We start from the raw sequence: 15,672 nt of genomic DNA, 5'->3' as shown, positions 1-15,672 counted from the left end.
TGAGGGAGAAAGGAGCTAATATGGCTTGTTTCAGACAGTGGATGAACTTGGGGCTGCATTTCGTAAGTAAGCAAGGATTATTTTGTGATTCGTGCAAAGCTGCGCAGTGAAGTCCAAGAATAAAATTATGGAGTGGGAAAAGAGCCTAACAGATCCACTTGACCAGCGCAATAAGGAGGGTGGCCAGAATGTTCTTGAGCACATACCTTACATACCAATGGCACAAAACAGCAAAAACAAATATTGCTTTTGCTCTTTTATGCAATCATTTGGTTACTTTTCTGTTTACAGTGTGGCAGACAGGAGCATTTTTAAGCCATAAAAGGACTATGAAACTGAATATATACTGTTTACATATCACAGTAAAACCTTCTGTACACACATATACATACGCACACACGTGCAGTCTACTTCCGGGCTCACAGTGTAGCGTCTGCTTATTTCTCCTGGGTTCTCACACGTTATATGTCTTCATTATATTTTTAAACCCATCTGAAAGTTGGCAATAGGAGTCAGCACTCATCAAGAACAACTACCTGCTGCTGCACTTAACATTAATAAAAGAATTAGAAGAAAGGCACATTAGTCATGCAACGACAGTCAAACTGTAGTTCACAGGCAGGTCAACAGAGGCTGTGTCACCACAGACAAAGTAAAGTGTGAGTTTGTGTTTAAACAGTGCTTTAGATTCCAAACTGTATGTATCATTATAATCTGTTACCCACATTTGAAAGTATGCGCTGAGCCCAGTTGCTGTAGCTGACTGTCTGACCTGGAATTGTCACCTTATCGGAGGTAATTTGCGTTGTATGCGGAGTGTGGCCCAACATGACTGTCCGTGGCAGTCAGGGAGCGGAGAGAGTATTTGGGTTAGAAAGGATAATCCACTCACCCCTAAAGAGGATTGGAGAATCTCATGGGCTTTGATGAGTTGTGAGCTGGTGTTTATTTCACATCACAAGAACAGGGCTGTTTGTGTCACAGCCAGGGCGCTTGGGCACGATCACCGTGTCTCCGAAAGCATCATGGGTAATTGTTATTGCTCTGGAAAGAGTGCGGGAAAAAGGAGGGGAGGGTAGTTGCGTAAAAGGGAGCAGGAGGGGCTGAGTGCTAAGGTATTTTGGTGTCTTCGCTCTTTATCTTGTCACAGATCCTGGGGTTTAGAGAGATGATGTGATAACTCAGGCTGACCAGGACAAGTATACTGCAGTGCTAATGAGCATCCTCTAAGCTGAGTGATCATCTCCTGAAACATGATGCCGAAGAACAGCTTTGCATAGGCACTCAAAGTCCCATTATTAAAATAAAAGGATGTTTTATGATATTATGTAAAAATAACTAAATAAATAAAAAAGACTGGAAATAAAGAGAAGTGTATGCTGTTTGTGTATTTCCCTGTGGATGTGCAAGCACTTCACCTCTCCAGTGTACAGACTTAATTGGCTCATTTTCTTTGGCTCTAAGGTTGCAGGACCACCCTGGTGAGAGAGACAAGGGCTTTCTATCATGCTTCCCTCCCTTCAACCTCATGTAGTGCAGATTCTGGACTTAGCATTAAAAGACAGACATTAAAACTCTAAGCAGCAGAGATACGGCTATGGCTTTAAGGCAACTCCTATTCCCTAAAGAAAAGAGAGGAGATTTTAATTAACAGAAGACAAAGCCTTTAATAAACTGGTCCCAAACTAAACAATAGCGCTATGCTGCTATCTCACAGACTTTGTATTATGACGCCTATAAGTTTCAAAGTGTAAGGGGTCTCGATATACTTCTGTCATGTCTTTATCTGAGACCCATCACAGCACAAGAAATGAAGCCTTCAAGATCTTAGGTGATCTGTTGGTAACACACACATTCAAAGCTGGTGTGTAGACGGCATTCGTTAATTTTTTTTCTGACATTTTTTCCAAGATTTGGGTGGTCTATAAAAACTGAATGAACCCGTATTCAATAGTATTTGCACGTTTCCACAGGCTGACTTTGGTTTTCTGTTTTCCACTACTCATGCTAAAACAGGAGAATGTTGTCTAAGTATTCAGCTCCATATATTCACCATGACCATTACTTATACACAGTACAATACCTGTGAAATCAGTGTGTGGGTGTGTGGAGAAAAGCAATCACATATGTAAGTCAGAAACACCAGCTAGGGGACTTGAAATAAAAAAGGACATTGTTTTACAGAAATAGCCAGAGCTGCATTAACATAATCTACTATAATATTAAGAAAATTAAGGCCTAACTAACTCTTCTTCTTTCATCCTTTTAAGTACTTTTCTGTATGACGAATGCATGACGCATTGATGTTAACTGAGAATCTAACGCCATGATACTGAGTCTTGCATCCAAACAACCCTGTCTTTTTTGCAGGCTGAGTGATTCCAGGATGTATTTATTTTTTCTGTGTGATGGCAGACAGGGGACCAAGAAGTAGTTAAGAGGGAACCATGGGAAGCCAGAAAATTCTATCAGGAATAAATCCAGCGTTGCAAATTGGCTTAGAAAATATCGAGCACGATTTTCAGGCTCTTGTGCAGTGCCCAGTGCCTTAATACAAATAGCATTACAGGAAAAGTTGTACTGCGTTAAAATCTAAAAACATTTTTGATTAAGCTGTTTTGTACACTGTTAAAAAAGAATATCTGAGATCTCTCACAACAGAAAGCAGTAATGCTACAATATAAAAAAGTTATAAGGAAAAGTTAAAATACCATTTAATTAATATCAAAGCATAGTTATTGATCATGCAAAATGTCCAATTTCACAGTTATAAAGGGTACATTAAATTCCTACATCACTCATTCATTAATTCATGTAAGGTTAATGCTTCAGCTGGAAGTAACCGTAATTACTTCATATACTGCTGAGTAGCTTAATCTATAATAATATTGTATCATTTGCCAGTGTGATTATATTTTATATTTCTAATCTAAATTTGCATTTAATGATAACTATAGCCATGAAATTCATCTAACAGAGTTAAAAGTACAAGATTTGCCTCCAGAATACAGTGGAATCGAATAAGAAACTACCAATATCATAGGATAGAAATACATAAAGTACAAATACATAAAAATTGTACTTCAGTACAGTATGTAAATGGTTACACTGGTCAGTTCACCACTGATCCTAGAAATGTTTTCTTATGGTAAGGGATATTTCTGCCAGCACCATCTGAATAATAAATTAGCCACTGATCAACTGTCAATCCAGCAATGTCGTCTTTAAAGCAATACTAACATACAGGAGGATGACTAATGCTCTCCTCACTCTGATTAGTGCTGCATGGCTTTGCCCTTCAATGGTGCCAGTAAAAATATAAAGGCCAGAAGGTTTTCCATGGTTATTTGCAACACATAATATCTCACAAGAGCTTCTGGACTCTAGAGTCTTAGAAATACTAATCTGTTCATATAATCAGGAGACGATGATAGGACATCTAAAATCGTCACTTATGTTCACAAGTTGTTTTGCGATTTTCAATTTCTATGTTGCATTTAAGAGAAAAGTTCACTTTGTACCATGTGCATATATGTATTGTTTCCATGTATATTTGTGCACAGGTGGGGAGTTTCTGCTTTCAGAGCAGTGTGCACAAGCTGAATTTAGATTTAAGTTTTCTAATTGACAGTGAGTGACGTGAGGAAAGCTTCTGCCCCTCAAGACTGCAGAGCTGCCCCCTCCTCTCCTCTTGATTGCAATATTACTCTTCACTCAGTTAAGTGGTATGTTGCTGCATGGACATGCTTGATAGCGTTCAATTTGCTAACTGAATGAACAAGAATAACTCACCGTGGCACAGCCCACAGGCAGGCAGACACATGCGACGTAACGCAGTAGTACGTTTCTGAGGTCAGAGGGAGATCAATGGGCATTTCAGCTTTGTGCAATGTTGTACCTGACTACAGCTCAGATGTAGAATCTACTTCAGGATTCAGTTATTTTCCTTGCCAAATATGAACAGAAAGCAGCATGCCCCACTGAGACATATTTATTATAGAGACAAAATACCACTTCCAGTGATGTGGTGCCCTTAAGGGGCTGATGGCTTACCTGGGCTCAGTGAGTAATCTTGTTTCTTTTTGTAACTGCTATGATGCCCACGATTGTACCTTGCTTTCACATACATCTCCTTTTTGGTTTAATATCCTATCTGTCAGACCGCAGCACAGGAGAATGGGTGCTGCTTCTCTTGTTTTTCTGAGCTACTGTTGAAGCAAAGCCTGGGTTTGATCCAGCTCATTAAAACCCAGTTAATGTTTGTGCTGATGGCTCCACAGAGACAGCCGGAGAGACAAGCCAGAGTTATTCCTGCGTCTGATGAAGCATCAGCTCAAAGCCTTTATGACTTTCAGATGGAAGAAAATTCTACAGCAATAGAATACCATGCTCTGTAGGGATATCTTTAATTCGCACACAAACATTCCCAATTTAATATTGTCAGTGTGAAAAGCCTTTCATGGCTTGTAGCATTATGTGTGTATAATTGTATGTGTATCTATGTATGAGAGACTGTGGAAATGTGTTGCGGCTGTGTTGTTGACAGCTGGAACTTAGGAATTAGATTTGTTTTTGAGAAAAACAACTATCAAACGACTTCTGTTTTATATTCACATGTTGTGTCAGTTACCCGCCCTCTTTCTTACATTTGTATTCAATCATCTGTCAGGGACGCTCACACTCAAAGCAGAAAACCCAACCTACATGTGATTGCACATACTGTCACAATGATGCTACAAAAACTCTTTTTATATATTTTTTTCTTTTTGTGAGAGTAAGTATGAAATTTTTAGAGCGTCCTCAGATGACGTGACAGATGAATTCTAAATGCAAGCACTAGAAAATGTATCTTCCCGTACCATTTGTTGTTGTGGTTTATTGTACAGGCTGTGTGGTATCTCAGAGAGGTGCTGTCTGAGTGTTAAGGTCAGATAAGCAGCCTTTGTGTGAGGCCATCCCCGAGCAGAAGATATAGGTCGGCATGAATAAAGCCTCAGGGTGGAGGACGTGTTGAAATCTGCTTGCATTTGTCTTGAGAGTCTGACCTTTTCATTGGCTGCTAACGTAAATGTGTTGACTTTCACTCTGACTGCTTCAGAATTCAGTTTATTAGAGAGTTTGAGCATGTTTTAAAACATCATCACTGTCATCAATTTATCAACACGTCTAGTAATAATTGCAGCCACTTTGTAATCTGAGTTTGCTACTGACATTTTGTTTTTCGTGTGTGTAGGTGTAAAGGAGCCTCTCACTATGGGCTCTCAGCAGACAGAAAGCGACGCTCGCAGGAGGGCGAATGCACTGACAGCACCTCAGAACTCACCATTGCCACCCTGCCCAATGATGGCCCCACTTCTGCTGCTGTGGCCCTCCTGTCAGATGAACCGGGTCTGGTCAACCCTGCCTTTGACCCCAGCATGGAGGATAATAGTCAGTCAGGCAGCACGACTAGCCTGGCTGCTCGCAGTAGCACAAAGAAGAGTGAGTGTGAGTGGGCGAATAGATGTTTGTGTGTGGTCATGTTCAGTGCCATATGACGTTATCTGGCAAGAGAAAGAGCTAAAAAGGTGTCTGTTTGCCATAGTGACAGACTGAGAACCAATAGAGTACAGAGATCTCCAGTCACAGTTACACAGTCTGCAGTCAAACCAAGCACCAATGATCTGTATTCATACATACATTTACACCCGCAGATGACATGACACATAACACCAGTTTCACCAGTCTATAAAATCTCTCTGTGGAAAACAGCAGAGAAACACATAGAGACAAAGTCACCGAGATGCAGGCACATTATGCAGTCAAGGAGAAATGGAAGGAGAGGTAGGTTAAATATAGCCTGTGCAAGTGTGTGTTAATGCCCAATGACGTGATCGCAGCTCTTCCCTCATTTCTCCCACCTGTGAAACCAGGAAGCAGTCACGAGTGTTCCTTTCTGCCCGTCCATTGCTCTGCTAAAGTAAGCGCAGAGGCAGTGGGGAAACCAAATGACGCTGCACCAGCACTTTAGGTCTGGTCAACTGAGCACCCTCCGCCACCACCACGAGCACCACTACTGCTGAACAAGCTGTCAGCTCCAGAAGCGGCTGGCGCTTTTAAAGAATAATGTGGCTGTCAGGAGCCCTCGCATCTCCATGGGCCTGCAGAGGGAGGGAGGGGCACTGCAGAAGCTTGCTGTCCCGTGCTCCGAGCAGCCGGGCTGGGGCTTCTGTCTTCAATGGAAGCTCCTGTAGCCTAAAAAGCAAAGTACAAGTACAGACAAGAGCCTATCTGGGAGGGTCTCTTTTGGTATCACTCGCTAGAGTCCACTGCTGTGGTGACGCAACCATGTAACTTTACTGTGCACGGATTTGGTTTATTAATTAAGCTGAACGCACTTCAAAAGATTTGAACTTTTTAAAACTTGCCAAAACAAACAAAAACATAGCCAAAAGAGGGAAGAAAAGTTTTCTGTTATATCAGAAAAAGTAAAAAAAATTAAGGGGGCCCCAGTGTTTTCTCCAAAATTTTACTTGTACACAAATATAAGCATGATTAAGTAATGTATTGATTCCTATAATCCTTGCAGTTTCTAATATGCTAGACTTGGATTCATAACAAGAGGTACCTTGACTTAAGTATCAGTATTTTATTTGCTAATATCATTGTTTCTTTGGGGGAGTAGTAGTATTTTCTTACTTCCTCCAATGACACATTACCTGAATATGGTGAAATTTGCAGCTGGAATGCGTTTTTTCTTTTTGAGCTCTCTTTTTGAACAATGCACAAAACAAAAGCATTGCTTAGCCTGAGAGGCAGTTTGTGGTCTCTCGAAACTCACTGATAAGGCATGCACTCTGACCACAGTGGAAATAAAAATACCAAGTGGACACACTCAAATGTGGAGGGAAGAGACGGTCTCTTTTACAGGACAACCATGACATTCCACTTGGTTGTTCATATAAGAAATTCCGTTAATTATTTGTACTACAAAAAGAAATTTCAGTTTCTGGCTGCTAACCTCCATGCTGCGAGTTTGAAGTGTGTGTGGAAGCTTCAAAAAGTTCCTTAAATATCAAGCGCAGTCCCCCTGATCCTGTGTTGGATTAGAGTTAGGGAATGAGGCTTCCAAAGCTAACCCACCATTTGTATGCAAGGTGGAGTGTAAAGCTCACTTTACAAAGAGTCAAAAACACAACTAGTGATACAACACAGAAAAGCACTGTAATGATCAATAGAGTACCTTTGAACAATGTAATTCTTATGTTCATATCACAAAAAAGAGAAGCTAATCCAAAAACCTAACAAAACTGGACACTCTTATTTAGTAATATCAATTTGCACTGTTTAGATCGTTTAGAGATTTTAGGGTTATGGGTATTATTCAAACAGGTTTTCCTGCATTATACAGGTAATTGCAACAGGATCACAGATTGCTTAATGTCTTTTGTGCAGCTCTAAGAACGCTTTCCATTGGCTGTGAGTGAAGAGTCAGATTCAGACATGTCTGGGCATGTTGAGGGTGAGGTAATCTTTAAAGTGCCTCTCTTTCACCCCTGCAGTCAGAAATTTTGATCGCTCTTCAGTGAGGAGTCGCTCCTTCAGGAGGTTGAACAGGGCCTTCAGCGTCTTGAGGAGGACTAAGAGTGGCAACGCTGTTAGCAATGAGACATCTGAGGAAAGAGACAATGCCAGGAATTCCAGTGTGCCACAGGAAGGTATGGATTAAAGCCTTTATATCTGTTTTAAGGTTTCTGTGTTTCCCCGAATGTGTATACTTGTTTCCTCAGCTGTATAAGGAGGGTGACACAGCTGGGGTCCCACAGTGTAACAGTAGCATATGTTTCTTTAATAATTCAGCTGTAGATTGCATAAGCTTGTGCAGACAGATCAGGGGAGAATGGTAGCCTGAGGGATGGGATGGCCAGAGGTCGCTGAAGATAAAGCAGATGATGTTCTTCCTTCTGTCTCTACTACCTGTTCTTCTTTTTTTATCTCATCCTCCTATTTAACTCTACCATATCCTGTCATTCCTTACCAACTTGATGATGTATTCACCTGGGAAAGCAGTGTTCTAGACGTGGTAGAACCATAAGATGTATGTATGCAGTAAAGAAAATGTGCCATAGTGATATTTAATGTAATCTCTACAGACTGGCACTTGTGGTGGAAATATAGCCAACCATAGAGTATAACGTTAAAGCAGAATTGCAGTGTGATTGGACGAAGGAACGTGGGATTGCGTAAGAATGAAGGATGACGAATGATCTGGGAGTAGATCATTCTCAGAGGCCATCACTGAGGGGGCTGAGAGAAAAGATTAAATATTCATTGCCTGCCACTGGAGAGACAAAGATAGACGGGAAGGATGCAAAAGTGAAGTAGATGTAGTTCCATACTGAAGAAATGTAGGGAAGAGTGGATCCAGAATAAAATAAAATGAAAACAAATAAATAAGCAAATGCATCATACAGTCCCATTGGGGTGGGTCAGAAAAGTACGTGACAGGATGAAGCAAGACAGAGGTCGAAAGGTGAATGATGGAGAGAAAGGAGGATTACATAATGGCTGTGAGTCTCTGTTAATGTGCTCTCCACCCTTGAAGCAATCTGCTGCAATAAAGACAAAATATTGACTTTGTATTGGAAAAAGTGCAGCGAAGTGTGGAACAAGTGTCTGAGGCTACAGAGACAGAGATACAAGGGGAGACAGTGCATTTAGGAATAAGAAATGAAATGAAAAACTCATCTTCTTAAAGACTTTGGCCAAGGCTGTCAGCCAAGATAATGTCCCCCACCCATTTCCACGTGGTCCTGTTCACAATGAATCATTCTGCCATTTGGTAAAATTCAACAAATTCAACATTGGGTATGTGGGAGGACTGAAGTGCACAAAAGAATGACATAAAACTAGCAGAGACATACTCTTTCATTAGAAATGCTGAGGCTCATAATGAGGTCTGCATCGTACTCGAATCCTTTATTTTTTGCAGATGATCAAGTACTGAGGTGAAAACAAGGGGAACAAATCTGTTGCGAATCAAAGTCGTTGGACTGTGTACAAATTTAGTGTGTATTACAACTTTTCTTACATCCCCACCCTAGTAATAACTTTGTGGAAATGTGAAATTGAGGGTTTTCCCAAGCATACTTGCTACAGATGTATGTGACTAATGATACAAACATCACAGAGGATAATCAGCCAAGCAAATTTTCCCTCTTGACTTCTACAAGTTTGTTTTAGTAACCTTAGGGAGTAGAGACAGCTGGCTCCACTGCTGAACCCCTACACTACGGTATACCTCCATCTCCCTGGATGTGTTTGTCTTTTCCTTCTCAGCGCTCTCCTTTTCTCCCATTTCCTCTCTTGTTTTATTTGGCTGGGTCTTTTTGGCTGTTGATCTTTGTACAATAGAACTTAACACAGCCTTTTCCTTCTTCCCCAGTGGTGGCTCTTCCTCAGCTCCATCACCTGATCCCTGATGGTGAAATTACCAGTATTAAGATCACGCGGGTTGATCCCTCAGAGCCACTGGCCATTAGCATCGTCGGTGGCAATGAAACCCCTTTAGTTCGCATTCTAATCCAGGATATCTACAGAGAAGGTGTCATTGCTCGGGATGGACGCTTGCTGCCCGGGGACATGATCCTCAAGGTATAGTGAGTTTAACAAAAGAGCTGGAAGTGATAAAAAGTCTTCTGTGAAATTACATTTCTGCTTCTCCTTCAGGTAAACGGCATTGACATTAGCAACGTACCCCACTGCTTCGCTGTGACCACCCTCAAACAGCCGTGCCAACTCCTACGGTTAACCGTGCTCAGAGAACAGCGCCATCGCTACCGCTCACATTCGCATGGCCACCCACATGGCCACGTCACTGGGGGCCACCCATCTCACGGCCTACCCCATCATCCCTTGAGAGATGATAGCATCCATGTGGTCCTGAACAAAAGTACTCCAGAGGAACAGCTGGGCATTAAGCTAGTGAGGCGGCCAGAGGAGCATGGAGTGTATATCTTTCACCTGCTGGAGGGCGGACTGGCTGCACGTGATGGGCAACTGTGTATTGGTGACCGCGTGCTGGCCATCAACGGGCACGATCTACGTTATGGCGCACCAGAGCACGCTGCTCTACTCATTCAGGTCTGTTAGCAAGTCAAGGAAAGACCTCATGCATTAGCATTACATAGAAAGTTCACAGTTGTGACAAATTCACCTTCATGTTGTTACAGACCATAAACAACTGTGTTGTGATCTTAATGTGAGTCCCCGAGGTATTAAAGATAATTGTGGTGATTCAGGCTAATTGTGTTGTGCTGTGCTGTTGTGTCTGCATTCAGTGCAGTTAATAGTATTTAATTGTGGTTACTCCCTGATGGACTGGGCCATGTGGCTGCCTCTGGTTCCTGGTTGATGCCAGCCAACGATGGTGTGTTTTTGGTTAATAGTGGTTAATTGCAGTGTGTCTGCGGCTGACTGTGCAGGGTCTCTGGGCTCCAAGTTCCTGTCTGAGCTGTTTGACTGGCTCTACTGGGTCTCTGTGGAGCCAAGATGGCCTCTCAGAGCAGGCACTTTCTGTCGGAGATTAAGAACTGCCAGGATAGAAATTAAATTAGTCCAATTAAGGCAATAATGAGCTGGACTGGCTAATTCAGGACTCGGCTCTTTGCTAGAAAGACCCGTGGAACTCTCCAAGGAATGAGAGCGGGGGGAGAGGGATGTATCCAGCCAGTCTGTGTGGCTGTATGCTTGCAGATGTGTGAATGTGTGTAGGTCAGCCTGGAGTATAGTTCTAAGAGTTACAACAAAGTGGCAGTGAATATTATCTATCCAGAAAATTTCACTCAGAATAAAATTAATTTTCCCATTTAACTGCAACACATGTCAAATTTTTCTGTGGTTGTTCTTTAGGCAAGTGAAGAGCGCGTCCATTTCATAGTGTCTCGTCAGATCTGCCTGCCCACACCAGACCTCATACAAGAAGATCCATGGGGCATGGATGGTCCCCCACCATATTCCCCTGTGGATCTAGAGCAAACACTGCTGGTGAGAAGCTCATACAGACACATATATATACACACACAAGAGACAAGGACGGTACTGATACACAGAGGAGCTTTGTTCCCCCGACTCCCCTTCCCGTGATAAATATTCGCTTTCAGGTGCAAATGATCCATGGAGGTATTATTCTCCAGTCTAAGCTGAGTATGTCATTCAAGCAGTACAGCAGGAAAGCAAACTCTGTGTGTTTCCTATTTTTTTTCACCACAAAGAAGACATCCCAACCTTTACTGTTTTTTGAGCATAGCAATTTATCTTACTCTACTACAGAGCCAAGGTGAAAATTCATGATATAATTTCAGGCTGATCAATTTGCTCTAGTTTTGATTTTTAAGAGGCAATTGTTTTGGCTTCCTGCTATAAGTAGAACTTGTCTGATTTCAAATTTGAATGTAATTGGCACAAAAAAAAATGCAAGTTTGCGATACTTTTTGTCTTTGCCACAATATTTTATCACTATAATCACAAACTTCCTTACAGATCTCTACTTTGGGGACATTTTGCATATACAGTACAGTATCTTGTGGAGAGTTTCTCCTCTTTCAATGTCACCGGGATCAAAACATGTAAATGCATATATTTTTATATATCTTTGATTATATCTTTAATGCGGCTGCTTGGGAAGTGACTGATAAGAAATTATTCATTGTCAAACCAAAGGTGACATCTAGCGAGATAATGCTGCTTCATGAATCTTTAGTTTTGGGGACATTGTTCAGTGGTCTAGGGCAGTGTTGACAAACCAGTAATAGTCCAGTTAGGATAGCACAATATTAACTGAATCATAATATTTTTCCCAGTGTCAGCTTATATGTTATACGTGAGTGATTTAATTTATAATAGTAGGGATTCGTGTGGTTTGGCCAAGACATATTCCAAAACATGAGAAGTACAATACTCTGCTTCACTATGCGGCCATCAGGGGCCATATCCTGACCTTCATCCGAATGCATAGAAGTTTACAGGAAAATGACCTCATTTGTTCTATGACCTCACTAAATACATTCCTGGTAAGTTTAACATCTTAAGTGCTAGTTTCAAGTCTTTTTGCTTTATTACTCCAGTAGTGTAAAAAAACAGTGATAAATCAGGATGTCCTTTAGGTTGACCCTGTATGAATGCAGTGTCTGTAAGCTACTTATTCAGCCTTCAGTTGTCACATCAGGTTTAAAAACACCAAGATGGGATTGAGCAAAATGCTCAACCAGAAGCTTCAAGATTGCAAATTACCCACTAACCAGTGGGTCATGTCACACTGACTGCACCAGCTTCTAAATTCAGTCTGTAAGTTGTGAACATACTGAGAGGCCAGTCTATTTAACAACTATCCAGCATTTTGCCTAAAACAAACCTGGTAAAAATAACTGGCATGCTACAGAAGAAATCCTTCTTTTGAACTCCAGGTGGTTGTTCTTTAATCGCCACATGAAATAGCTAGCTGCTTGGCTAAGCATAAAGAATAGAGATGACAAATGTTATGTGAGCTTGCTGTGCTGGGAGGTAACAAACTCTGCTCACTACACATTATTATTGTTCATCAAAAGCCATCAAATAATCTGGGAAAAAAACAACCAGAATTGACAGTGCTTTAATGTGAAAGCCAGGTAATGTGGGCAGTTTTCACACTGTCATGCCATAAGGTCAGTCACGCAATCTCTTGTTGTGAGTGCAGCTAAAACGTGTGAATTAGCAAAGCAGCACAAGCTACATCCCACCAACCTCAGTGTGTCCATGTGTTATTCATTAGTATTCAACACTGCCTCATATGACTCACACACTTGCTATGAATAAAACCTCATTCACTTTATCCCATGCACTGCCTCGTTCGAAACATCAAATAACACATCACGACTCTGTGTATGAATCTCTGCATTCAACATGGACAAAGACTGAGGAGGCACTTGAGCTGCCTAATGTCCTACCATAATAACCACCATATATTATACATTAACCAATTATGCTGATGAGGTCATTCATCAATCAGCTTTTAACTGTGTCTATGTTATTGGGCTCTTGTTCCCATAACCCAGCATGGGTGGCATTCATGTGACTTCTACCACTATTGCAAGTCTCACAGAAAACGCTTCTCATTATTATGCAAATGCACTACATCTAAATCTAATTACATTATATAATTTATTTAAGATGCCCTTGGTGTAAGTCATTATTATGTTTGGAGCGACTGTGCATGCGGACACTCAAGACACCACAGTGACAGCATCAGTTCTGAATGTGTGGTATGTCCATTAACATCACAGTTTGAAAAGAAAACAGGATATTAGGGAAAGGAATAAAAAACGACCTTGGTTATTTTTAAAATCAGTCACTTTACCAAAACTCTTCACTTCAACTATTTGTCCGTCTGCTTTCTGTCTCCTGTAAAGGACTCTTGTCAAAAGCCTGCATGTTATGAGAAGACAGTAAGTCTAAATAAGGAGCCGCATGACTCTCTGGGTATGACAGTGGCGGGCGGCATGTCCAGCCGAGGGTGGGACCTCCCCATCTACGTTACAAATGTGGACCCTGATGGAGTGGTGGGACAAGAGGGCTCCATACGCAAAGGTAAAATGAGTTGTCATCTAATTATGTAATCATTAGAATATTACTCATATATTTCATAAGAAACGTGATGTTGAACCAGTCTGTAATCTGTGCAAATAATTACTCATATAGTGGATTAAGCATGAGTTTCATTTCATAAAAATTCTGTCAGTATTTATGTGGGTTTGGTGATGAATACTTGTAACGAACAGATGGGGTGATTGATGAACATTTAAGGCTCATGTTTCATTATGAAGGTTATTCATGCAACAGAAAACTCTGGTGCTGCTGTGGTTCAGTGCTCTGCAAATTGGCTCTAAGAGATTTAAACAAAAACACAAACAAACATTAGCATAGCAGTGCTTGAGACTTGTACTGCAATTGCAATGCAGAGGAGAATTTGTCAAGTACATAAACCAGCAAAACATGAAGAGACACATAATAGCTGTATGGAAGAGCAGCAGCCTTAAAATCGTATAATGCTACTGAAGGCAGGGAGAGTGGAAGATTTTTTGCCCCAAATGCTGATTCCTGCATATTCACCTTAAAATAGAACCATATTAGGCCTTTCATTACTCTCAATCTCAATGCCTTAAACTCTGGTTATGAGAGGATTGAGAGAAATGCTGAGATGGGCCATAAGAAGTACAGTATGAAGGCTTAATAAAAAATAGAAGTAAATTGAGTCTGTTGTCCTATTCATGGTTCAAGGTGCACATTATTGTATTCATAAGGGACAGAGCAGCAGCAGCTGTCTCCTTTTGTACGGTTATGAAACATGTTTGCATTTTGTAATGGAGTGTTAATTTGCATTTGCATATCCTCACAGGGCAAATGTGTCCTTTGAGTTGCTTACTAGCAAGATGGACTCTGCGATTATCAATTTATCTTTGCACCACTTTCATCACTAGGAGGCTTTTTAAAGCACAGGTGGTGCTTAGTTTCCATCTCTTTGTCTTCTAGCGTGGAGGTTGATGAATATTAAATAGGCAGATGATGTGTCCCATGTCCTGTGAGGTCTTAAAAAAAGCTGTTATGAGGGTATCATCCCCAGGCAGAGCTTGAGTTGTGCTGTCTATATCTTCCCCTGCAGGTGACATTTTGTTAAATGTGAATGGCGTGGATTTGACGGGGGTCACACGAGGTGAGGCCGTGGCTAATTTGAAGAACACCTCCTCTCCTGTTGTGCTCAAGGTCTTGGAGATGCGTCCTCCAGAGGACTTTGTGCAAGATTGCACATTGCCACCTTGTCTTACGCCATCACCTACAGACAGCATCAAGAGCCCAGTGCCTAATGACGATTACTCCCCACTGTGGGTGTCATGGCTGCAGCTACCCAGGTAGAGTGCCCACTGCTGTCTTTGCATCATCCCCATTTACAATTGTATGCTTTTTCTGAGGCCAGTATAAATTAAACCCCTCGCACCGGTCCTTCTGACCTCTGCCAGCTGGTGCCAACTGAAATTTTGACAAAGCCCGCTGGGAAAGGAATGCTCATTATACTTTTAAAACTAACCTTTCAGCTTAAATATTTACCACTAAGATATCAGTTAAACTTTCTCTATGTTCCTAGCATATGAATTCAGAAGGTGTGTTAGGAAGACAGCTGTGCACTGATAACAACAAACAACTGCTGCTCCTGGTTTTATAAAGTATGATGAAACAGAGATGTAAAGAAACCAAGCACTAAGTCACAGTGGAAATTTAGCTTTGTATCAGTAGTGCACCAAATCAGAGTCTAAAGTCCAAATCACACCTTCATTCAAAGGTTAGCCAGGCCTTTCTCTTTAGAGCGGGGCTCATTTCAGCAGTCTATCTACAGCACACATACTCAGTATAGATGCACAGTATGTGTAATCTAAAGATGCCGTTGAGAGATTAGTGTGTTTAATCTCCCTCTTGGCTCATGCAGGCATCTCTACTGCTGCAAAGACATCGTCCTGCGGCGGAGCACTTCGGGCAGCCTGGGCTTCAGTATTGTTGGAGGTCAGGAAGAGGTCAACTGCAATCAATCCTTTTTCATCCGCTCGATTGTGGAGGGGACACCAGCTTACAATGATGGCAGGATAAGGTATCTGTTCATTGCATATC

At 41.5% G+C, this 15,672-nt stretch overlaps 1 protein-coding gene across 5 annotated transcripts in view; it reads left to right on the top strand.

Moving 5' to 3' along the window:
* The window catches only part of lnx1 (ligand of numb-protein X 1), a 34,350-nt gene that overhangs the window by 17,588 nt on the left and 1,090 nt on the right, over positions 1-15,672 (top strand). For 3 of the 5 annotated variants that reach the window (XM_031753715.2, XM_031753716.2, XM_039606378.1), the window contains 8 exons: positions 5,234-5,487; positions 7,542-7,697; positions 9,425-9,633; positions 9,709-10,122; positions 10,891-11,025; positions 13,425-13,602; positions 14,675-14,921; positions 15,494-15,652. In XM_031753715.2, the coding sequence (XP_031609575.1) occupies positions 5,234-5,487; positions 7,542-7,697; positions 9,425-9,633; positions 9,709-10,122; positions 10,891-11,025; positions 13,425-13,602; positions 14,675-14,921; positions 15,494-15,652 (1,752 nt within the window). The remainder of the gene's footprint in view (positions 1-5,233; positions 5,488-7,541; positions 7,698-9,424; positions 9,634-9,708; positions 10,123-10,890; positions 11,026-13,424; positions 13,603-14,674; positions 14,922-15,493; positions 15,653-15,672) is intronic. The other 2 variants (XM_031753717.2, XM_031753718.2) reach the window with 1 other exon arrangement.

This window comes from Oreochromis aureus, linkage group 23, assembly GCF_013358895.1.
Source record: "Oreochromis aureus strain Israel breed Guangdong linkage group 23, ZZ_aureus, whole genome shotgun sequence".
NCBI lineage: Eukaryota > Metazoa > Chordata > Actinopteri > Cichliformes > Cichlidae > Oreochromis > Oreochromis aureus.
This window is presented reverse-complemented; position numbering and strand designations above follow the sequence as displayed.